Here is a 24,234-nt window from a genome sequence, read left to right as displayed (position 1 = left end):
AGTGCTGAGAAAGCAGTATCTCTGAGGTTTAACACAAAAATGTTATTATAAATGACCATCTGACTCCCACCTATAAGATGTGTTTAGTAAATTAAGAAAAGGGCTTTCAATTTCATGAATGAAATATATATTTGAATATTATTCTAATAATCAGATATCAGTAAATCTCCATGTCTCAGACCAGAAAAATATGATTTATCAATGAAAGCTTAATACATACTAAATAAATGCTATCCAATTGCTCCTTTGTAAACGGGATGCTATTTTCTAAACATATGGATGCTATCCACATTGCCTTTGTGCTTAGTCGTCACGTCTGATTCTTTGAGATCCCATAGACTGTAGCCCCGGAGAAGGCAATGGCACCCCACTCCAGTACTCTTGCCTGGAAAATCCCATGGACGGAGGAGCCTGGAAGGCTGCAGTCCATGGGGTCGCTGAGGGTTGGACATGACTAAGCAACTTTACTTTCACTTTTCACTCTCATGCATTGGAGAAGGAAATGGCAACCCACTCCAGTGTTCTTGCCTGGAGAATCCCAGGGACAGGGGAGCCTGGTGGGCTGCCGTCTATGGGGTCACATAGAGTCGGACATGACTGAAGTGACTTAGCAGCAGCAGCAGACTGTAGCCAACCAGGCTCCTATGTTCGTGGAATTCTTCAGGCAAGAATAATGGAGTGGGTGGCCATTCCCTTCTCCAGGAGTTCTTCCTGACCAAAGGATCAAATACGGATCTCCTGCATTGCAGGCCTATTCTTTATAGTCCGAACCACGAGAGAAGCCCATCATTTCCTTCAGAAAAAAAAAAAAAAAACTATTTTCTAAATACTGAATTCCCACCTCAAAGCTAGATCAAATACATGGGGTAGGCTGAGCATTAGAGGTGACATGTTGAAACAGATGCAACTTTACCATTAATAATATAAGACATGGAGTAATACTAGAAATTTCAGATATTTCTGGTTAAAAATGTAAATCTTTGAGTAACTGTCTCTGTCTCTGATAGTCAGCAGCCCCAAAACTTAATCATCCAAGGGTGACTGGGAGGAATGACTGTAAACACTAAAACCATCCTATATTTTATGTCCCATTTAATGATACAGAAGTATAAAAAACACTTTTCATTTCTAAATAGTGAGTTCCAAGAAGAGGTCCAACTCTCATATATCCACACATGACCACTGGAAAAACCAGACTTTGATGGACCTTTGTCGGCAAAGTAATGTCTCTGCTTTTTAAAATGCTGTCTAGGTTGGTCATAGCTTTTCTTCCAAGGAGCAAGCATCTTTTAATTTCATGGCTGCAATCACCAACTGCAGTGATTTTGGAGCCCAAAAAAATAAAGTCTCTCATTGTTTCCATTGTTTCCCCATCTATTTGCCATGAAGTGATGGGAACCAGATGCCATGATCTTCATTTTTTGAATGCTGAGTTTTAAGCCAGCTTCTTCACTCTCCTCTCACTTTCATCAAGAAGCTCTTTAGTTCCTCTTCACTTTCTGTCATAAAGGTGGTGTCATCTGCATATCTGAGATTAGTGATATTTCTCCTGGCAACCCCAATTCCAGCTTGAGAATCAGGATCCATCAAAGTGAGAACAAGATGGATCAAATGACCATTCAGGAGAAGTACTTGAGAGAGGTAGGCATAGGGATTGGACAAATAATGAGGTAAGTGATGAAAGCAGGAAGAAATGAGATGACACAGGCAAAGGTGGAACAGGCAGATTTTAACAGCTTGGGGAAAACGTTCAAATTTCTTGATTAGAAAAACTATTTGCTGAGTTAAGTGCTAGTCAGAGAAGTCAGCTAAAAAGCTCTGATCCTTGGAGTCTACTGCTTTTCAACAGGATAGTGATGGTGACATCTGCAGGAAACAGGGAGGGTTTTTTTTAATATTTGGATCTTCAACTGATTAGAAACCGGACTGAGAGTACCTAATGAGATGAGAGTACTTAACTCATTGGTGGCAACAACTGAACAGCTGACAGACAACAATAATTTCCTGCCTCTAACACTAGGCTCGATTTTAACTAGTGGCTGGAGTAGTGAAAGACTCTGGACTCACTTCTGCTCTCTTGTTGCATGTAGGCCCCTCAGAAGCAGGATGGTCAGTGTGTGGACATGAACTATATGGACATCACAGTTAACCACACTAAGCAACAGTATCTTATGGTTATTCACATACCAATATGCTGTTGTTTTCCTATAAGCTTCTCCACATGTTTACTTTAGAAAAATGTATCTAAAATACATATAAATCAAACACCAAATATAAATGTAATATTCTGTAGGCCTCACATTAATCTAGGACAATCTTTATTACAAAGGTCTTTTTGGTTACAGCAAGCAAAAGATCTTATCTTTTCCTCCCGGACATTAATTACAAAAAATTTGAAAGCAATGCCATCTAGTGGATGTCTTTTTTATAAAAAGCATTCTTTCCAAAAGGTGCACTTAATATTCATTCATTCAACCAATATTTGAGGACCTATCATATGCCTGGTAGCTCAGTCGGTAAAGAATCTGCCTACAATGCAGGAGACCCAGGTTCAATCACTGGGTGGGGAAGACCCAATGAAGAAAGAAATGGCAGCCCACTCCAGCATTCGTGCCTGGAAAGTCCTATGGACAGAGGAGTCTGAGAGGCTACAGTCAATGGGGTCACAAAGAGTTGGACACAACTCAGTGACTAAACCATCACCACTATATGCCAGGTACCATTCTAGGTGCTAAGGATACAACAGTGAACAAAAACAACAAAACAAAAAAATCCTTCCCTCATGGAACTTACATGCTACTGAGAAAGACAAATAAATATATATGGCAGATGATAAGTGCTTTAAAGAAAAGTGAGTCAGGATCAGAGAACACATTGTAACAGAAGGAAGTAAGGGCTATTTCATGGAAGGTAGTCGGGGAAAGCCTCTTTAATAAACTGACATTTGAGCTAAAGTTTAAAGGAGATGAGAAAATGAACCATATGGCTATCCAGTGAAACAGCACACAGGAAGAAAGAATTACAGCAAGTGCACAAGTCCACTCTTTTGTGAGAAGATACCTAGTGTGCTGGAGGAATAAACAAGGGGGCTAATGTAGTAGCTGAAACACAGAAACCAGGAGGCAGAATAAAAGGAAATAAGGTCAAAGAGACAGCCAGGGGCCAAAGACACAAAAGATTTTTATGTTTGCGGGTGTTTTGTTTTGTTTTTGTTTTTAGATTTTATTCACTAAGATAGGAAACCTACGATCACGATTGACACGATATGACATATTTTTAAATAATTTTATTTATTTATTTTTGGCTGTGCTGGGTTTTGGTTGCTGCGCACGGGCTTTTCTCTAACTTCTCTCCAGGTGCAGTGCGCAGGCTTCTCTTTATGGTGGCTTCTCTTATTGCGGAGCAGTCTCTAGGGTGTGTGGGCTCACACAGTTGCACCTCCCGGGCTCTAGACTGCAGGCTCAGTGGTTGTGGTGCACAGGTTTAGTTGTTCTGCTGCATGTGGGATCTTCCTGGACTGTGTCTCCCACATTGGCAGGTGGATTCTTATCCACGGAGCCACAAGGAAAACCCTGACTTCTTTTTTTTTTTTTTTTTTTGAAGAATCACTCTAGCTACCAAATGGAGAATAGGACACAGAGGGGCAAGGGTGACAGCAAGATCAGCTAGTGCAGTCATCCCGATAAGAGATGATGACTTGACCGAGAGAACAGCTCAGGTAATTAGTAACACTGTATTCAAGATAAGGTCTAGTCAAGGCTATGGTTTTTCCAGTGGTCATGTATGGATGTGAGAGTTGGACTGTGAAGAAAGCTGAGTCCCGAAGAACTGATGCTTTTGAACTGTGGTGTTGGAGAAGACTCTTGAGAGTCCCTTGGACTGCAAGGAGATCCAACCAGTCCATTCTAAAGGAGATCAGCCCTGGGATTTCTTTGGAAGGAATGATGCTGAAGCTGAAACTCTAATACTTTGGCCACCTCATGCAAAGAGTTGACTCATTGGAAAAGACTCTGATGCTGGGAGGGATTGGGGGCAGGAGGAGAAGGGGACGACAGAGGATGAGATGACTGGATGGCATCACCAACTCGATGGACAAGAGTTTGGGTGAACTCCGGGAGTTGGTGATGGACAGGGAGGCCTGGCGTGCTGCAATTCATGGGGTCGCAAAGAGTCAGACACAACTGAGCGACTGAACTGAACTGAACTGAAAGTGAAGAAGACTGGATTCAGATCAAGGTTTTTATTAGTTTCCCCTGTTACTTCACAGCTCTCATATAAAAAGAGAATTAAAAGCTTTACATTAGTGACCACATGTCAATTTGAAACAAAACACAAGCTTAATGTTAAAAAAAAAAAAAAAGCTTTTCAAAATTCTAGTTGAAATCTAGCATAACAAATGTGCTGAAATATGTTTATGGTTTCTCAAAGCTTCTTGCACACATGTAATACTTTCCTGTTCATTAATTCAGTATGTACTTGCTCAGTACTGTGGTATTACGAAGTATAATAATGTGAACCTATTAATTCCTTACAGATTCCAGAATATTCCAAAGTTTTGTTTTAGTGATAATAAGTACTTATGAATAATTTTTATTTTCTATCACAGAAATCGTCAGGATCTCCCTCACCACTAATTTACCTGGATTCACAAGTGATAGGAGAGCTGGAAGTGAACCAATAAAAACCTAATCAGACTCAAGAAGCCATCTCATAAACTGGTAAAAGGGAATTTATCTCCCTTACTGTTTGTCTCCTGGATCAAAGATCCTGGATTTGTCAGTCAGTCAGTCAGTTCAGTCGCTCAGTCGTGTCCGACTCTTTGCAACCCCATGAACCACAGTACTCCAGGCCTCCCTGTCCATCACCAACTCCCGGAGTTCACCCAAACCCATGTTCATTGAGTTGGTGATTCCATCCAACCATCTCATCCTCTGTCGTCCCCTTGTCTTCCTGCCCTCAATCTTTCCCAGCATCAGGGTCTTCTCAAATGAGTCAGCTCTTTGCATCAGGTGGCCAAAGTATTGGAGTTTAGGCTTCAATATCAGTCCTTCCAATGAATACCCAGGACTGATCTCCTTTAGGATGGACTGGTTGGATCTCCTTGCAGTCCAAGGGACTCTCAAGAGTCTTCTCCAACATCACAGTTCAAAATCATCAGTTCTTCCGCACTCAGCTTTCTTTATAGTCCAACTCTCACATCCATACATGACCACTGGAAAAACCATAGCCTTGACTAGACGGATCTTTGTTGGCAAAGTAATGTCTCTGCTTTTTAATATGCTATCTAGGTTGGTCATAACTTTTCTTGCAAGGAGTAAGCGTTTTTTAATTTAATTGCTGCAATCACCATCTGCAGTGATTTTGGAGCCCCCAAAAATAAAGTCAGCCACTGTTTCCACTGTTTCCCCATTTACTTGCCATGAAGTGATGGGACCAGATGCCATGATCTTAGTTTTCTGAATGTTGAGCTTTAAGCAACTTTTTCACTCTCCTCTTTCACTTTCATACTAACTATCAAGTAGGTAGATGGTCCTAAGACTACACTGCCATTGCCATCAGAATCAGCCAAAGTCAAGCTATCACTACCACTACATGTTGCTCCCTCTTTCACTGGTTCAGAAAAACTGATGTTCTGAGTAGTTTGGTAGGAATTAAAGGGCACTAATGGTAGAGTCAGAAGGCAATAGCATCCCACTCCAGTACTCTTGCCTGGAAAATCCCATGGGCAGAGGAGCCTGGTAGGCTGCCATCTATGGGGCCGCACAGAGTCGGACACGACTGAAGTGACTTAGCAGCAGCAGCAGCAGCAATGGTAAAGTACCCGGTACCCTCAGAAGTGACTTGCACCCTAAGTAGAAAACTTCCTTCAGATCTAAGCTTGGCCATTGCTTCCACATGGTACCAACACAACATATACCTCTCCTTTGCATACTTAGTTATAATAGTTATAATTTTACATTTTTGTGATTAGTTGATTGTCTTCGTCCCCTATTGCACTACATCTTTCTTCTTGGTTTTCAAGCTCTTCTGATTTCATGACAACTCAGGAATGTCCACTTCTGCCTCTTACAGTTCCAGTTCTATATCCCTCCTCCCCAAGTCGCCACCTTCCAGGGCCCTGAATTCAGCTTCCCCAGATCTCCGGCTTCCCCAGATCCTTCAGCCTTTCTCACACACAGATCCACCTGCAGTCCTAAGACCTGGGTTTATTCTCCTTTATCCACTTTATTTCTCACAAAGTTTTACTTCAAAAATCACTATTACTACTTACCATTCATATTACCTTCCTTTTTTATTATTAACCTCCAGCTCCATCTTTTCTTCTAATTATCCCCAATAGGGACAATATAGTATTTATTCAATATATGTATACTGGAATTTTCATGGCTGCCAAAATTTCCATAGACAGGTCACTAATCTATTTATCCATATTCTCAAGGTGTATATAGTATATAGCATCTAAAACTATATCAGACCCTAATCAGAAATCCAATAGGTAAAACAAATAAAAACAGACTTTTCCTGAATCAATCAGAAGAAGGGGATTCAGAATTCTGCCGCATTCCCCTCTCCCCAAGGCAGTCCCTAAGTACCTGAGGGTTTAGCACCAGACTATAGTATTATCTGGGCTTCCCTGATAGCTCAGTTGGTAAAGAATCCTCCTGCAATGCAGGAGACACCGGTTTAATTCCTGGGTCAGGAAAATCCACTAGAGAAGGGATAGGCTACCCACTCCAGCATTCTTGGGCTTCCCTTGTGGCTCAGCTGGTAAAGAATCCACCTGCAATATGGGAGACCTGGGTTTGATCCCTGGGTTGGGAAGATTCCCTGGAGAAGGGAAAGGCTACCCACTCCAGTATTCTGGCCTGGAAAATTCCCTGGACTGCATACTCCATGGGGTTGCAAAGAGTCGGACACAACTGAGCGACTTTGATTTTCATACTATTATCTAATTATTAACAGTATGGAAATATAATTGCAGTCTGTGATGAACATGTATGATTAACATACTGCTCAAAGTCATATAAAAATAAGCTACCTAGTGCACTGTTGTAAAAAATATATATAACTAATCATCCCAATTCATTCCAAAGTGCTTTTACGTACATCACCCACAAGGGTTTCTTTTTTTAAAATAAATTTAAAAATTTTTACTTTTATTTATTCTTTTTCATTCTATTTATTGTTTTCTTCCTCCTTCTTGATAAAAAGATATTCAGCAATTTATTGATAGAAAATATTTTCCACTTACCCTAAATTCCCTAGATGTGAATCCTTTAATCTTTCGTCATATTAATCCTTCAATTTACTTTCTCATTTGCCTTTTTCCAACAAGTTGTTTGTAAACACAAAATGGAGAGAGTGCTCCATATAGAGACATACAGAAAGCTAAAAATATTCCTTTTTCAGTCTTATTTTTCCTGCTTTATATCTTTTCCAAGTCTATAAACTATCCCAGCTGTGGCAGACACTGTTAATTACCCACCAATATCCATTTCCACTTCTTGCCTGCAATGTGGGAACCTCAATTTCACTCAGGCAGTAATGTTAACCAGCCCCATCAGACTTGTTACAAATATTTCTCCCCTGATTTTCCCCTCCTCCTTTGCATGCAAGGGTGACCAACTGAGAAATCTGGAGAAGGATTCCAAAGCATGAAAAGAAAATCAGCAGAGAAGAAGAGGCAGCTATTCTGAAAAATATACTTTCCTGATTAAGATATAATGGCTCTTTCTCATCTCACTGACTGGAACACAGAATGGATATAATGCCGAAAATGTACCAGCCCTAGGTCTCTACCACCACTGAGAAGCAGAACCACTGCCAGCAACTCAGGTCTTCCTGCTATGAGAGAAAAAATAAACCTCTTGTTGTTTAAGCCACTATTCTTTGGGTATTCAACTGCTTGCAGGAGAAAGCTTTCCTGACCTACCTTTCCCAGCAACACCAAACAGGGATCAAACACTCTTGTAATAGCACAAATGAAACATGACCAAGCAGGACAGAGCTGGTGCCACTCTGTAACCCACTATGTCTAACTCCAGAAGGCACTATAAGAACACAAGTCTGACATCTATACAAAAGAGCACCAGGACCTTTGATTCGATCTGACCCTAGCACTAGATGACTACACTTTTCAAGCCTTGTGAAGAATAGACTAGAAAAGTAAAAACAATATAAATTTCAATCCTTGTCTTCAAATAACCTTCATAAGTTCCTTGTGAGTTAGGAAACATTATTAAGTGACTGAAATCACTTCAGCAGTGTCCAACTCTTTGTGATCCTATGGACTATAGCCCACCAGGCTCCTCTGTCCATGGGATTCTCCAGGAAGAATACTGGAGTGGGTTGCCATTTCTTTCTCTAGGGGATCTTCCCAACCCAGGGATCGAACCCACATCTCTTATGTCTCCTGCATTGGCAGGTGGGTTCTTTACCACCACCACCACCTGGAAGCCCCTATAAACTGGTCATTGGATCTGAAACCTTGATCACTTTCTGATTTGATTATTCTTCCATCAGGAAGTACCAAAATGGCTGGTTGCCTTGTGATGTCAGCATGCTTTTCTGTTTACGAACCATTTTTATTCACACTTCTGACACCAAATGTGTAGGTTTTCTATACTAAGCAATTTTCCAGTTCCCTATGGACACTAACTGTGTGTCCTGCAAGTCAGTTCAATTCTAATACTAACTACTAGGAGTTAACTCAGACCCCATAGATTAAAGGCTCAGACTCACAAGACTGCCCCGACCTCAGACATCAATCACAAGTCCCAGACCTCTGTTACTTCACACCAACCAGCAATAAATTGAGAGCACCACCTGCCCCCAACACCTCAACAGGTTCACCAACCCAGAAGCTCTACAAACTCTATCAATTAGAGAGTTTTGGAAGATTCCATTACATGGGCATGATTGAAATGCTGATTGATCCAATTCTAGTCCTTCTTCCCTGCTCAGAGACTGGGGAGGTAGGACTGAAAGTTCAAACCTATAATTACATGACAGATTCCTCTGGCAATCAGGTCCATTTGGATGCAATCTAGAGGGCCATCAAGAGTTATCTCATTAGCATAAATCAATTATGGTTGGAAAGGGGGTAATTATGAATACAAATGATGCTTCTTTCAGTTCTATCACTCAGGAAATTTCAAAAGTTTTAGAAGTTCTTTTGACAGGAACCAGGATGACTACAAAACACATATTTATTATATCACAATATTCAGTGCCTAGATCCATTAGATTTTTAGGGTTTATAATTTGGTGATATTCTATTATTTCTTCTTCATTTATTGTCTATAAAAAAGACATATTTGCTACTTAGTATGGAGAAGGAAATGGCAACCCACTCCAGTGCTCTTGCCTGGAGAATCCCAAAGATGGCAGAGCCTCGTGGGCTGCCATCTATGGAGTCGCACAGAGTCGGACACGACTGAAGCGACTTAGTAGCAGCAGCAGCTACTTAGTAATATTTATACAGAAAACAGAATAAATGCTTAATTTCCCTTTTTATAAAAACTAATTTTCAAAATAATAAGTTGCATCTCCAGAATTCTCCAAGGATGATCAATTTGTTGCTTTTCATTCTTAATATTACAGACTCATGAATTTAAATATATTTCATGTATCTTAGTCTACTTCTATTATTGTTCTATTGGTAATTAATTTGTTTCATCTTTGGCTAGTGTGAGCTCCTCAGGTTGATTCTTAAGTCCTTCTGATACTCCTGTAAGTAGTCTTCGATAGCTCTCTTGATATCTGATGTTTCAGATTCAACTTATAAACCTCCTAATACTGATTGAACTTCAGATCAAATAAATCTTTTGCCTCTTACTAAAAAACAAAAACCTTCTGCTCCATACCTAGAATTGGCCATTCCCCTATGGAACCCTAGTTCCTTTTAGTAGGAAATGGTATCTGGATTCCATGATCTGAGAGTAACACTTGTCAATTCCCTCATTTATCAAACATTTTCTGAGTAGCCAGTATGTGCCACTTGTAGGATTTGGCTTTGAAGATACAAAGATGTAACACAAACTTAAACAGCTGACAAACCAGTGGTATATACTTAGGAAGAAAAGATTATCAAGAAGTGTGCTGCTGCTGCTAAGTTGCTTCAGTCGTGTCCAACTCTGTGCGACCCCATAGACGGCAGCCCACTAGGCTCCTCTGTCCCTGGGATTCTCCAGGCAAGAATACTGGAGTGGACTGCATTTCCTTCTCCAATGCATGAAAGTGAAAAGTGAAAGAGAAGTCACTCAGTCATGCCCATGCTTAGCGACCCCATGGACTGCAGCCTATCAGGCTCCTCCGTCCATGGGATTTTCCAGGCAAGAATACTGGAGTGGGGTGCCATTTGTAGAACAAAGCAAACAAGCTCTAGGCAAAATTTGGAATTTACCTGGTCAGGGAATACACTTTGATCTTTGTAGTACTCTTAGAGAAAAATAAGGAAGATTCATTGTGATACAATTAGAGAAAGACTCAAAGAACTATACCTATACTACACCTTGGCTGAGAAAACAGAATTGAATCAGCTTCCAGATGTATAAAGCACTCCTGTTTATGAATGTCTATCAGAGTAGCAGAAGAGGAGACCAGACTTATCTTCAGATTTACAGAATTACATAAATGACTGAATACCTTTCTCACAGAATGTTAAAACAAAGGTCCTTGCCAAATTAAGGAAATCTTTTCTTTCTAAGCATGCATATACTTACTATCAGTATTTCCTGCATTTAATACCACATTATTTCAAAGATTAAAGTAAAATAATGTTCAATAAAAAATGTTTTGAAAATTGCAATTTTTTTCACTCACAAATATTTTACTTCCAACTAGAAATTACTTACAAAACACTTTACATTTTGTCTTTCTTATTAATCTTCCCTCTTCTCCATTTTCTACTTACATTTCTCCCTCTGTTTCTTAAACTTGTTTCTTCCTGACTTTGTGAAAAACACAGCTTATCCAGAAACTCCCTTTAAACCATAACAAAGGGATAGAAAAGGCAAAAAGAAAATGTTTCCTGGAGAGTTAGGGACTTTAGGAAGGTTAAGACCTCTGTATAGCACAGTGAACTCTGCTCAATGTTATGTGCCAGCCTAGATGGGAGCCGGGCTTGAAGGAGAATGGATACATGGATAAGTATGTCTGAGTCCCTTTAATATTCACCTGAAACTACCACAACATTGTTAATTGGCTATACATCAAATTAAAACAAAAAGTTTAAAGTGTGAAAAAAAGAATACGCTTCCTGTGTCAATTTTAAAAAGAAAATTCCTTTAAACCTGTATCTATTAACAATATATTCTCAAAAGTAAATATTAATCTGTTTGTAAATATTTTATGCTGTATATGTTACAAAAATAAAGCATTATAATAGAAAATAAAATCTCCTACCTTTCAGCACTAAATGCTGACTCTGTGTCAATGTACACAACAGCTCCTTCTAATCCTCCCATGTTGGTAGGTAATGTAGCCAAAATGCTCATCATTATACAAAACTGAGTTTTTCCACAACCTGGGGGACCTGTAATCTAAAAAAATAAGAAGAAAAAAATATTATTTGTATAAACATCACAATCTAGTTAAAGCAAAACCCTTTTAAGAACTTGCCACAGTTCAACTAACCTGGGTTCCCAAAGGGAACACTGTTAATACAACTCTTAAGGGTTCCCTGATAGCTCAGTCGGTCAAGAATCCGCCTGCAATGCAGGACACCCAGTCCAATTCCTGGGTTGGGAAGATCTACTGGAGAAGAGATAGGCTACCCATTCCAGTATTCTTGGGCTTCCCTTATGGCTCAGCTGGTAAAGAATTCGCCTGCAATGCGGGAGACCTGGGTTCAATCCCTGGGTTGGGAAGATCCCCTGGAGAAGGGAAAGGCTGCCCATTCCTGTATTCTGGCCTAGAGAATTCCATGGACTTTATAGTCCATGGGGTCACAAAGAGTCGGACATGACTGAGTGACTTTCACTTTCACTATATATATATAATAAAAGAACTTCTCCCCTATGCATCTGGATTAGTACTAGGTATGGACCATCCTTGGGAGAAATGAGAAAACAGTCACCAAAATCATCCCTGTGTTGTGCAAAATTCAGATGAAAAACTTTGGTTGAGAAAGGCTTGAGGATTCATTGATACACTCACAACTTGAAGTTCTATATTTTTTCTCAATAAGACATTTATAGAAAGCTCTGAAAATATTTAAGAGGCTTTAATAATTGGTTTAACATTTGTTATGAATTGGCCTTTCAAAACAATTTTAAATTAGTCCCATTTAAAGGTACTTTGATCGTTAATATTAATAAAGTATTTAAGAGTAAAAGGTATTGATGTATACAATTTTAAATGGTTTAGCAAAGGAAAAAAGTGTGTGTGTGTGTGTAGAAGAGAGATAAAGCAAATGAAACAAATTCAACAACTGCTAAATCTAGGTGATTCATACTTTGAAGTGTATATTTTAAAAGTTTAGTTGTTGGAAAGCTATTTGAGACTATAAAATCTGAAAACAAGAGGGCATAGATGGAAAAGAATATGCCTAGGACATTAATCAAGGCATATTTGAGTCCAACAGGAAGTAGTTAACAAAAATTAATTTGAAATATTTAAAATAACCCCTTTAAACATACTGTTTGTCATACTGGCTATGGCATCCAGATTTTCAGAACCAAAACACTATCCCTTTTGTGAGAATAGCACTAATGAATAATTTTTCACAATAGGAAGAAGGGAAAAGAAAAAGGAGAAAAGGAGGAGAGAAGAAAATCTGAGGTAGAGACGAACAGAACTCTGAGCTAAACTGAGACACACCAGATCTGAAGACACTGTCTCAGGTATACCAAGAAGCAGGAAGAAATGAGAAGTGATGACACAGGAGTCTAAATCACCTAGGCCAGTGGTTCTCAAACATGACTGAGCTTAAACTCAACTGGCAAGCTCATTAACCAGCATTTCTGGTTAGCCATAGGTCTGGAAGGGGACCTGAAAATTTATATTTCTAATAAGTTGACACCAATGCTGCTCCACATTTGAGAACCAGTTATAGAACTTAGACTAAAGGTAAACTTCATTTTTCAAAGTTTAACGTTGAAAAAAAACAAAGGCTCACAAGCTAGAAACCATGTGTTGATTTATAATCTCTAAAACAATGATTTAAACTTTTAGTATAAATAATTGCTGCTAGCAATAACACTGTGCCAGATCAGTGATCAGTGAAAATGCCAAAATTCTTTGATTACATACTCCAACAAACACACCCAAAAAAAAACAAACACAAACAAAATTTTATTACAATCCTCCAGTATATGCATATGTATTATATATAAACTATTTTACTAATACATTATGGACAGTAAAAAATACACATAGAGATTAAAAATAAAAGATTACAAGCATTTAAAAAGTTTCATATATTTTTCATTTAAAATACAAATCAATAGTTTCATTGCTTTAAGAACTTTTTTTGATAAAAATATGCCATAAAGAAAGTAAAAAAGATGACTTATAAATTTGAAGGTTACATTTGTGATATATGTAAGTGACAAAGTAGTAATATCTAGAAACATAAAGAATACTCATATTTCATATATTAGTTATACAGATCTTTTCAATCTAATAAACAATGAAAATAAATGAAATTATGTACATTGTTTTTAAAATACTGATTTAACTATTTTGTAATCCAGCAACTGAAACAGTTCCTAAGTTCTGCTTATTGTAGTACTTAATTGTAATGTCTCTGTAGTTGAGAAAGGATAATTGCAAAAGCTATTGTTCAACTTTGGCTAATAAATGGTCATTTTCCCTCGGGTCAATTAATTATTCTTGCAAACCAATCAAGATGTATTACACTTTAACATTTTTAAAAATTGATTTCAAAATCAAATGAAACTATTTGGAAGATTTCTTAACAGTTTAGAAAATATTGTTAGAGTTTTTTCACAAGATACGTACATCTTTGAAGACAAAAACCACGTCATAAAACATTTCCAAGCAGAAATTTGAATAATGTTCTGTATTTTGATCTCTGTCATTTAATAAGCAGTTACTTTCTCACTCATTGTAAAAATATCACCTTTACTTTGAAGGGATGGAATAAGAGTGTTCCCTTGGTTGGCTGACTGCCTGATTTGCAATCTGCTAGGTGGCAAGTTACACAGTCACTTGTTTTACAAAAAGGATCAACAAATTTGACTTTTCATTTTTAAAAAGTTTCACCCATTTTTAAATTCAACAGCTTTTTACAATCTTTGCTGAGAGATAACCAAAGAAGTTCTTGTGATTCAAATGATTTTCATGATCACTCATCACGTTACAGAGTACTATAAAGAGTCAATAAAAACTAGTCAGGTTTTTATAAAAATTGTACCATCCTGAAGCATTCTTCACACATATGACATCAACTTCTGTGTTACTATAGACTGATGATGTACCAGAAAAATGCAAAGAATTTTACAAGTAACATCCATATACTCACCACCCAAACTCTGCAACTGCCATTTTATTACTATTATACTATTATAACAGGCTTCCCCTGTGGCTCAGCTGGTAAAGAACCTGCCTGCCAATGCAGGAGACACAGGTTCTATCCCTGGGTCAGGAAGATCTCCTGCAGAAAGAAATGGCAATCCACTCAAGTATTCTTGCCTGGGAAATCCCATGGACAGAGGAGCCTGGAGGGGTATAGTCTACTAATGGGGTCAAAAAGAGTTGGACACGACTGAGTGTGCATGCATATATACATATATTTATACTATTGTACAGTCTACTAATACACTTGACTTCCCTGGTGGCTCAGACAGTAAAGCATGTGTCTACCATGTGGGAGACCTGGGTTCAATCCCTGGGTCAGGAAGATTCCCTGGAGAAGGAAATGGCACCCCATTCCAGTACTCTTGCCTAGAAAATCCCATGGACAGAGGAGCCTGGTGTCCATGGGGTCGCAAAGAGTCGGACACGACTGAGCAACTTCACTTTCACTTTCACTAATACACTAGACTATCCATCAATCCATTCATTCGTCAGTCCATCTTAGATGTTTTTAAATGTATTTCAAAGTAAGTCAGAGACATAAATATACTTTCCCCTAAAAGTTTGATGTGTGTATCATTAACCTGAATTTAGTAAGTATGATTCTTTTTTCTTTTACGGTAAATTTTCCACACAATGAAATGCCCAGATCGTGAGTGTTTCATTTGATGAACTGTAGCAAATGTATATATATGTAAGCAATCCAAACCCCTATCAGGTCAGAACAAGAATATTACTGCCAGGAAATTCCCTCATAAACATTGTTTTATATTTAAGAAGTCATTTATTTTTGAGAATATATCTTCCTTGATATATCTTCACTTTTGTGGCTTAAAAATAATTTAGTTCATGTATCTCATTACTGAAACAGAATCTAGCTAAGAAGATAATCTGGGCCCTATTAGAAACTTCTGTACTTTAACTGTCTAGCATCTTTCCTCAATGAATAATTTGCTTTAATCCTTAATGCTTCACATCATTGGCAATGATTTCCAGATGAAAGTATTTATTCCTAAAAGAATCCATGTAAGTTATTCCATGTTGCTTCCCCTGTCTTATGTCATCCATTTTAACAGAAGAACAGTTCAGTTCAGTTCAGTCTCTCAGTCGTGTCCGACTCTCTGCAACCCCATGAACCGCAGCATGCCAGCCCTCCCTGTCCATCACCAACTCCCAGAGTCCACCCAAAACCATGTCCATTGAAGGGTATCCCTAATGTTATTAAAAATGTATTGTATTTGGTCTTTTGTTATTAAGAAAACCCAAAAGAGGCTTTTAAATATCTAACATTAATTTTACTGAAATTTGTCTAGATACTGAATATGTGTCACATGACCTTAAACATGACTGAAAAACTTGTGAATGTTTGTCTTTCTGTGACGTATGTTTCTTAACAATGGCTTCCTACTATCACTATTTCAAGGAACAAAATACCAGAGAAAGTTTCATTATTAACAATAATGGAGATAATTCCATATCAAATTGTTTTCTAATTCCAAATTTTGGGGATGTCTTTACAAATGAGATTAGACTGTCACTGATTTTTACTTCATTAATCGTAGGAGAGGTCTCACCTCTGACTTTTACATACATGTGGTTCATTTCTACTCACATTATTAGTACTGCCTTCAATATATAGTTTTTTTTTTTAATTAATTTTATTTTTAAACTTTACATAATTGTATTAGTTTTGCCAATATCAAAATGAATCCACCACAGGTATTTTTTGCAGGAATCTTTTTATGCCATTTGTCTGTTCTGCGAGATTTGATTTAGCTAAATCCATAAATTGACCTAACTAGACCCATGTAGGACTATAAGTGAGTGAAGTGAAGTCGTTTAGTCGTGTCCGACTCTGCGACCCCATGGACTGTAGTCCACCAGGCTCCTCCATCCATGGAATTTTCTAGGCAAGAGTATTGGAATGGGTTGCCATTTCCTTCTCCAGGGGATCTTCCCAACCCAGGGATGGAACCCAGGTCTCCTTCATTGCGGGCAGACGCTTTACTGTCTGAGCCACCAGGGAATCCCAACATGTAGGACTATAATCTACCCCAACATGTTGAAAATAAAGATATAAACAAGGTGTCTCTGTCAACCTTCTGTACCTTTTCCTCATGGATTATTACCTGACACGTGACAGTATAAGATAGGGATCAAGTGAGGATGCCGTATGTTAAATGTCAATTAAGGTTTATTTTATGTTTTAGATGTAACACCAATAAAAATTCTAGTATTTTCTTCCCATAACCTAATGGGCCATGCTACATACTCTCCTTTGGAGACTGGCAGTTTTGAAGACCCCAAAACACTTTTCATTGACTTTTTTATCATCATCAAAAACAATATGGATCAAATTAACTGCCAGATATCAGAGCAAAGGAAATATTCATAAATAAACTTGAAAGTGGATCCTGAAGGTGAGAAATGATAGCTCTTCAGAGTGTTAACCAATGGAGGAATAAACGACTTCCTTTCAATATACACTATCTACCTATCCAGTTTCAGATATGTCCTAGAAATATACAAGGCTGTATATTGTCACTCTGCTTATTTAACTTATATGCAGAGTACATCATGAGAAACACTGGGCTGGAGGAAGCATAAGCTGGAATCAAGATTGCCAGGAGAAATATCAATAACCTCAGATATGCAGACGACACCACCCTAATGGCAGAAAGTGAAGAGAAACTCAAAAGCCTCTTGATGAAAGTGAAAGAGGAGAGTGAAAAAGTTGGCTTAAAGCTCAACATTCAGAAAACGAAGATCATGGCATCTGATCCCATCACTTCATGGGAAATAGATGGGGAAACAGTGTCAGACTTTATTTTTTTGGGCTCCAAAATCACTGCAGATGGTGATTGAAGCCATGAAATTAAAAAACGCTTACTCCTTGCAAGAAAAGTTATGACCAACCTAGACAGCATATTAAAAAGCAAAGATATCACTTTGTCAACAAAAGTCCGTCTAGTCAAGACTATGGTTTTTCCAGTGGTCACGTATGGATGCGAGAGTTGGACTATAAAGAAAGCTGAGTGCCAAAGAAATGATGCTTTTGAACTGTGGTGTTGGAGAAGACTCTTGCGAGTCCCTTGGACTGCAACGAGATCCAACCAGTCCATCCTAGAGGAGGTCAGTCCTGGGTGTTCATTGGAAGGACTGATGTTGAAGCTGAAACTCCAATACTTTGGCCACCTGATGGGAACAGCTGACTCATTTGAAAAGACCCTGATGCTGGGAAAGATTGAGGGCAGGAGGAGAAGGGGACAACAGAGGATGAGATGGTTGGATGGCATCACTGACTCAATGGACATGGGTTTGGGTAGACTCTGGGAGTTGGTGACGGACAGGGAGGCCTGGTGTGCTGCAGTTCACGGGGTCGCAAAGAGTCAGACACGACCAAACTACTGAACTAAACTAAAAGATTTAATTAGATCTTTAGATATGTTCTGAGATTTAATGAGCTTAAACCTATGAAATACTTTTAATATTTAGTGGAAAGGTGAAGCAAGCCCTCAACTTAAAAACATTTTTTAAGATGTTATATGTGAAAATATTTAGTAAAGTATAAAATACCATGAAAATGTAAGGTGATATCTTATCATTTCATCTTCAAAGAAAACATGTTTTTAAAAATTCTGAAGTTAAACGAGCGCAACTGGCATTTTACCTGCTTCATTATTTTTATGTACTGATTCAGTACAGTCTTGAGAAAAGTAGAACATCACATGGATAACATAAGATTTTGGGGTTCATCTGGTTTTCTATGTTTGCTTTACTTCCCTTTCAAATTTGATTATTAACATTTTCTTTAAGTAAACTATAATAAATAATTGCTAATTCTTTAGCAATTTCAGATCCTTTTCATATATTTTTCCTCTCTTTCTAGCCTCAAAAAATATGCTGTTTGCAATTTTTAAAGGTTGGCTAGAGTTAAATTTCATTATTTTTTCAAGTTTACTTAGTGGGTTAAAACATTTCAACATTAATAATTTTTAGCTTCAGATAGTTTAGCTCTGACTTCTAGCAGCCAAACCACAAAATTTCAAATTGTGTTCAGTTCCCAGGTTCAGCTCCAATGGTGGTCAGAAACAGCAGACATGCCAAACCAGAATAGTCTAAGTGATTGCTTCTTGGAAACTCAGAGTGAATACAGCATTTACACACAGAAGATACTGGTAAAATACGATTAGCTTCGTATAGTTAGAGCCTGAGTTTCAACAATCCTGCCTGAGAAATGTAAAAGAACAGAAAGGAAACATCGAGTAGTAAAGATCACTAGAATATCAACAAAGAAGCAAATACTAGCAATTGCTTTAAAGGAGAAAGAATTATTACCAAGAAAGTCTAATTGTGCATGCGTGTGTGTTCAGTTGTGTCTGACTCTTTGCGATGCCATGGACTGGAGCCCACCAGCCTCCTCTGTCCATGGGATTCTTCAGGCTAGTATACCGGGGTGGGTTGCCATTTTCCTCCTCCAGGGGATCTTCCGTCCCAGAAATCGAACCTAAGACTCCTGTGTCTGCTGCATTGGCAGGCAGATTCTTACCACTGAGCCACCCAAGAAGCCCAGTTTAACTGTACTGAAGTGAAAATGAAGCCTAGTCACTTTAGTCTCAAAAGAGAACAAGCAGTAGAGATGAATGTGAAACCCAGACCTAGTAGGACCCAAAATCTTGAATGTGGGGGAGAGTTCCTCCACATTCAAGATGAGGTCAAGAGGATGGGTCAATCCACCAAGCCAATATTTTGCAGAGAAAATTTAAGGACTGCCTGGTTCTGATCTGAGAAATGAGCATGTGGAAACATTACATCATCTTTTTAATGGCCTCCTTCCCCAGCATCCAACTACCTGTCTCCATATGCTCTACGATTAGGCAGAAATACAATTAGGTTTTCAAACCTAAAGAATTCTTTTTTAAAATCACTCTTTGAATCCCAAAATAAACAAAAAGCAAACAATCTCAGAACAGTCAGGCAGCTGTTTGCCTTGTGAAAGAAACTTTCATCTTTAAAGTTATTTTATATCAACAAGTGGAAGCTTTTATACTTTAAATTCTCTCCACAACTCTCTCTTACTCCATACTGACAACTGCTGTTTTTAAAGTAAATGGAAAGGTAAGGGGAAAAAAGAAGGCAGGGTAACAGAGTAGAAAAAGAAAACAAGAGGACATGAAAATGACAAGTACCCCAAGATTCACATTAAAAAAAAAAGTGTCAAAACATTACCATGTGTAAAATAGATAGCCAATGGGAATTTGCTGTATGACTCAGGGAACTCAAATAGGAGCTCTGAATCAACCTTGAGGGGTGGGATGGGAGGGAGATGGGAGGAAGGTTCAAGAGGGAGGGGACATATGTATACCTATGGCTGATTCATGTTGATGTTGACAGAAAACAACAAAATTCTGTAAAGCAATTATCCTTCATAAATTTTAAAAATAAAACTTAAAAAAAAATTTAACAATCATATAATATGTGCCATATAAAAGACTTTATGAAACCTTTATGGAGAAAGATACTTATTTCTAAATCAGGAAATGAGTGACGAATTAGGAACAATGATTCAATCAACCACATATGCTAAACTCCTGTCTTAGAACAGAGGCCTGGTTATCTTGCCTTTCAAAACACAGGGCAGGATAAACAAATCTTGTCAGCAGATGATGTTCCAGGAATGCAGATTAGAAATCTCTCCCTAGTTTTCCTACTGCTGCTGCTGCACGTGGAACAGACCAGAACCTGACTGCAGCTTGAAAAAGAGATGAGACCCACCCTGACCGACCTACAGACCCCTGAGCAAGAAAAATGACTGTCTGCTGCTGTTGTAAGCAGAGTAAGCAGCCAAAATTGACTGATAAAGTATGTATGTCTTGTATTTCATTGTTTATGCATTTCTATACATGCCAAGACCTTTGTGGACACTTGAATTTACAAGCCTTGACTTATTGTCTCCTGTAATCTTAGACAGCCCACCCAGTCAACGAGAAACAAGCAGAACTGTTCTAAGGAAAGATAAGGAAGCCAAAAGAGGAGTCTGGCATTCTGCCTCTACCTTTTAGGGACAGAAGAGTGGTCACCTCCAAAGCAAAACTGCCCCCTTCGAGGAGGACACCTGGTCTTCTTAAATCATGAACAAAGCATAGAAACGACTCAGGAAACACAAATAATGTAGACATGTGCCACATTGTTTCTCATTATTTAGAGCAAGGATCTGGGTATAATCATTTTTCTTAAATGTTATAAAGATTTGGCGGTGCTTCACAGGTTTACCCGTCCAGAGGTACTCTCCAACCAACATATGCAGATGCCATACCTCTTTTCATCGACGTGAGTTTGGACCAGTTTTCTATTCCTATAATCTCTGGATTACAATATGAAAATACCTTTTTTTAATGATCCCTTTAAATACAACCTTTAATTTTACCTAATTATATCAGCATCTTTATCATGCATTCTCAGCAAGGGTGACAGTGACCTCAAGGGCAAAACTTGGTTTTGATCACGGAAGAAAGATGTTACTCTCTTTTCCTTATAAAGCACAGATCTACATACAGTACATAAACAGATATATAGTATATCTACATGAAACAGGAGGGAAGGGGGCAGGGCACAACCTTTTAAAGAATGACAGAACATGACAAAGACTGGTTAGAACTAACTAGGTCCAAGAGGGTAGATGAGCCAACTTCCAGCAGACCTTGAGTCTCATTATGTGCTCATGGTAATATCAGTTAAGTTGCTCAGTCGTGTCCCACTCTTTGCAACCACAGACTGCAGCACAGCAGACTTCCCTGTCTATCACCAACTCTTGGAGCTTGCTCAAGCTCATGTCCACAGAGTCGGCAATGCCATCCAACCATCTCATCCTCTGTCATCCCCTTCTCCTCCTGGTAAAAGAACATGCTAAACGACACACCCACCAGCACCATAACAGTTCTGAGGCCAACCACAGAAGGTCAAAAAGTGGGTGGTGGCCCAATACCTGGAAACCCCCACCCCTTCCACAAAATAATTGGAATAATCCCTGACTCATTAGCCTATGAAATTATTCAGCCCATAAAAACTACCCACATCATGTTTTGAGGCTCTCTTGCTCTCTCTTTCTGAGATGGTCCACACACTGTCTGTGGAGTGTGTTTCTCTCTAAATAAAGCCACTTCTTAACCTATCGTTTTGTCTCTAAATTCTTTCATGACAAAGCAAGAACCTTAAATTCACCAGGAACAATTAAAATCTCGAGTGGGGGTGGAAATGTTATTGGGGGGAAAAATGACTAAAAAGCTCCTTAAGGGGTGGTAATGAACAAAGATTGAGAAACACTGATCTGATCTATATTACCTCATATGAGAAGGCTACCATTACACGGTCTGATCTCCACATAACATAAATATTTAAAGTTTAAACTTCAAACATATCTTCCCTACCAATACTGTCATAATAGATGTAGAATTATCTGCTTATATATTCCATAAGTAAGGGATTTGATGTTCTCTGGGAATGAGACAAAGCCCTGTAGCTCACTTCCATTAGTGATTCAGCACAGTTGGTTTCCCTTTGATTTCTCCTCTGCTGCTTCTGCCTTTGGCATGAGTAGCACTTCTCTAATTCCACTTTTAATCTTGGTACTGTAGCTGAACATACACAGATTCAGGGCAGTTCACATAAATCAAAACTGATGATAAATAAATTAGGTTGTTTTGAAGTCAGAGTCAGGAAAGAGCAGCTATAAAAGTGACAGCAGAATGTTTCCAGATTTATTCTTCCTCCCTCAAGTCATCCTTAGGCCTGGTCGAAGTTTATTCAACTAGATGCCTTACATCTTATCTTCACCAGATCTAACTTCTACCTGATATCTGGGATGCTAGGTTTGAACTTTTCACCAGAAACAAAGATCCAGCAACACAACTAGTTAGACATCTCCTCTGAGATCTGCATGAGCTCTCTATTGCTATATAACAATTAACCACAAACTAGCAGCTTTAAGACAATCCTGTTTATTATCTCACAGTTCTATAGGTCAGGGAGCTGCTTTAAAGGCATCTTCATCTTCCCCACCTCCAGGCAAGTTTTCAGATGACGGCAGCCTCAGCCAACTTCTTGATTGTAATCTCCTAAGACACCAGAACTGAAAACAGCCAGCTAAGCTTCTCCTGAATTCCTGACTCAGAAACTGTGTGAGATAATAAACATTTATTGATGTGTTTAGCCACTAAGTTTTGGAATGGTTCGTTAAACAGCAGTTTAACACAGTTCTATACATCTGTAGATATAGAATCAGAGAGGAACGACTTTAAAACTTATGAGAAAAAAAACTCCTAAAATAATCGCTGATGTTTATTAATAAAGAAATCAATTAGGTAGAAAAATCATATTTCTTAAATGTACTATTTTGATAATTTGAAGAAACCAAATGGCATACAAATGAAAATAAATACCGTACTACGGAAGAGCAGTAACATTAAAAGTTACTGAAGTTTGGCTTATTCCAAGACCAAAGAGTCTGAGAGTGAAGGAGAGGCAGCAGGAACCAAAACATTAGAGTAAATAAGTGCTTAAAAATAAATAAATGAAAACAAATTCATTCATTCAGTTAATATTTACTATGTACCTTCTACATATGCTAATTGGAGAGGGAAATGGCAACTCACTCCAGTATTCTTGCCTGGGAAATCTCATAGACAGAGGAGCCTGGCAGGCTACAATCGATGGGGTTGCAAGATTCGGACATTACTGAACAACTAAACCACCACCACCACATGTGTTAATATTGTAGATGTAAAAATAAGAAGAAAAAGACAATTCCTGCCCACTTGGAATTTATTCTCCAATGAGGAAGACATATAGTAACTAATCACACAAACAGTAAAACTGTAACAGTGAGAAGTACTTACATAGAAGAACCATAGAACATGTCAGTTCTCAAGGAATATACAACAATTCTGTTGATTTAAACATAATCAAATAGGCTCAAAATATTCAAAATAACAGAACTACAAGTAAATTCGCTAACGATATAATGGACTATTTTAACAACCTTCTCTGGATTAGTATTAGGTCGGGTTGAAGAAAAAAATCAGCAAAGATAAAGAAGAGTTGCACAACCCAAATTCCAAGTTTAACTTAATTGTCATAAGCAGAACACTAAATCATTAGAGAATAATCATTCTTCTCATGCACACTTAGGACACTTACAAAAGTTAATCACGTTAATCCTTAAAACGAGAAAAATTCCAAGAATCAGTATCACACAAAATTCTTTGACTAAAATGCAAATAAGCTAGCAATCTAATTAAAATGTGAAAGAAAATTTAATTAAATAATTTAGATTTTCAAAAATTCCAAAAAGAATCATGAGTGAAAGAAGTAATTATAATGAAAATTTTTAAACACTATGAGAACTAAATAAAAATGAAAATACTTCATCACACACACACAAAAAGAATGCAACAGCTCAGAGTAAAAAGAAGAAAAACTGAAAATTATGAATTAAATGTGTAATTTAATAAGTTGGAGGGAGGGGGAGAAGAATCCCAGAAAAACACAATTAGATAGAGGGAGATAAGAAAAAAACAAAAATCACTTAAGTAGAAGACAGAGAAAAGATAGAAAACCAACAAAGAACCAAAAGTAAAAGCACAGTTCTTTGAAAAGACTATAAAATACTCAAACATCTGACCAGGTCTTTTTAAA

At 38.1% G+C, this 24,234-nt stretch overlaps 1 protein-coding gene across 8 annotated transcripts in view; it reads right to left on the bottom strand.

The window, feature by feature from the left end:
• Positions 1-24,234, bottom strand: part of RAD51B (RAD51 paralog B) — a 736,621-nt gene that overhangs the window by 694,841 nt on the left and 17,546 nt on the right. For all 8 annotated transcript variants that reach the window (XM_024997838.2, XM_024997837.2, XM_024997839.2 and 5 more), the window contains one exon: positions 11,407-11,543. In XM_024997838.2, the coding sequence (XP_024853606.1) occupies positions 11,407-11,543 (137 nt within the window). The remainder of the gene's footprint in view (positions 1-11,406; positions 11,544-24,234) is intronic.

Source organism: Bos taurus, chromosome 10, assembly GCF_002263795.3.
Source record: "Bos taurus isolate L1 Dominette 01449 registration number 42190680 breed Hereford chromosome 10, ARS-UCD2.0, whole genome shotgun sequence".
NCBI classification, from domain to species: domain Eukaryota; kingdom Metazoa; phylum Chordata; class Mammalia; order Artiodactyla; family Bovidae; genus Bos; species Bos taurus.
The sequence above is the reverse complement of the archived record's forward strand: the minus strand, read 5'-3'. Positions and strand labels throughout refer to the sequence as shown.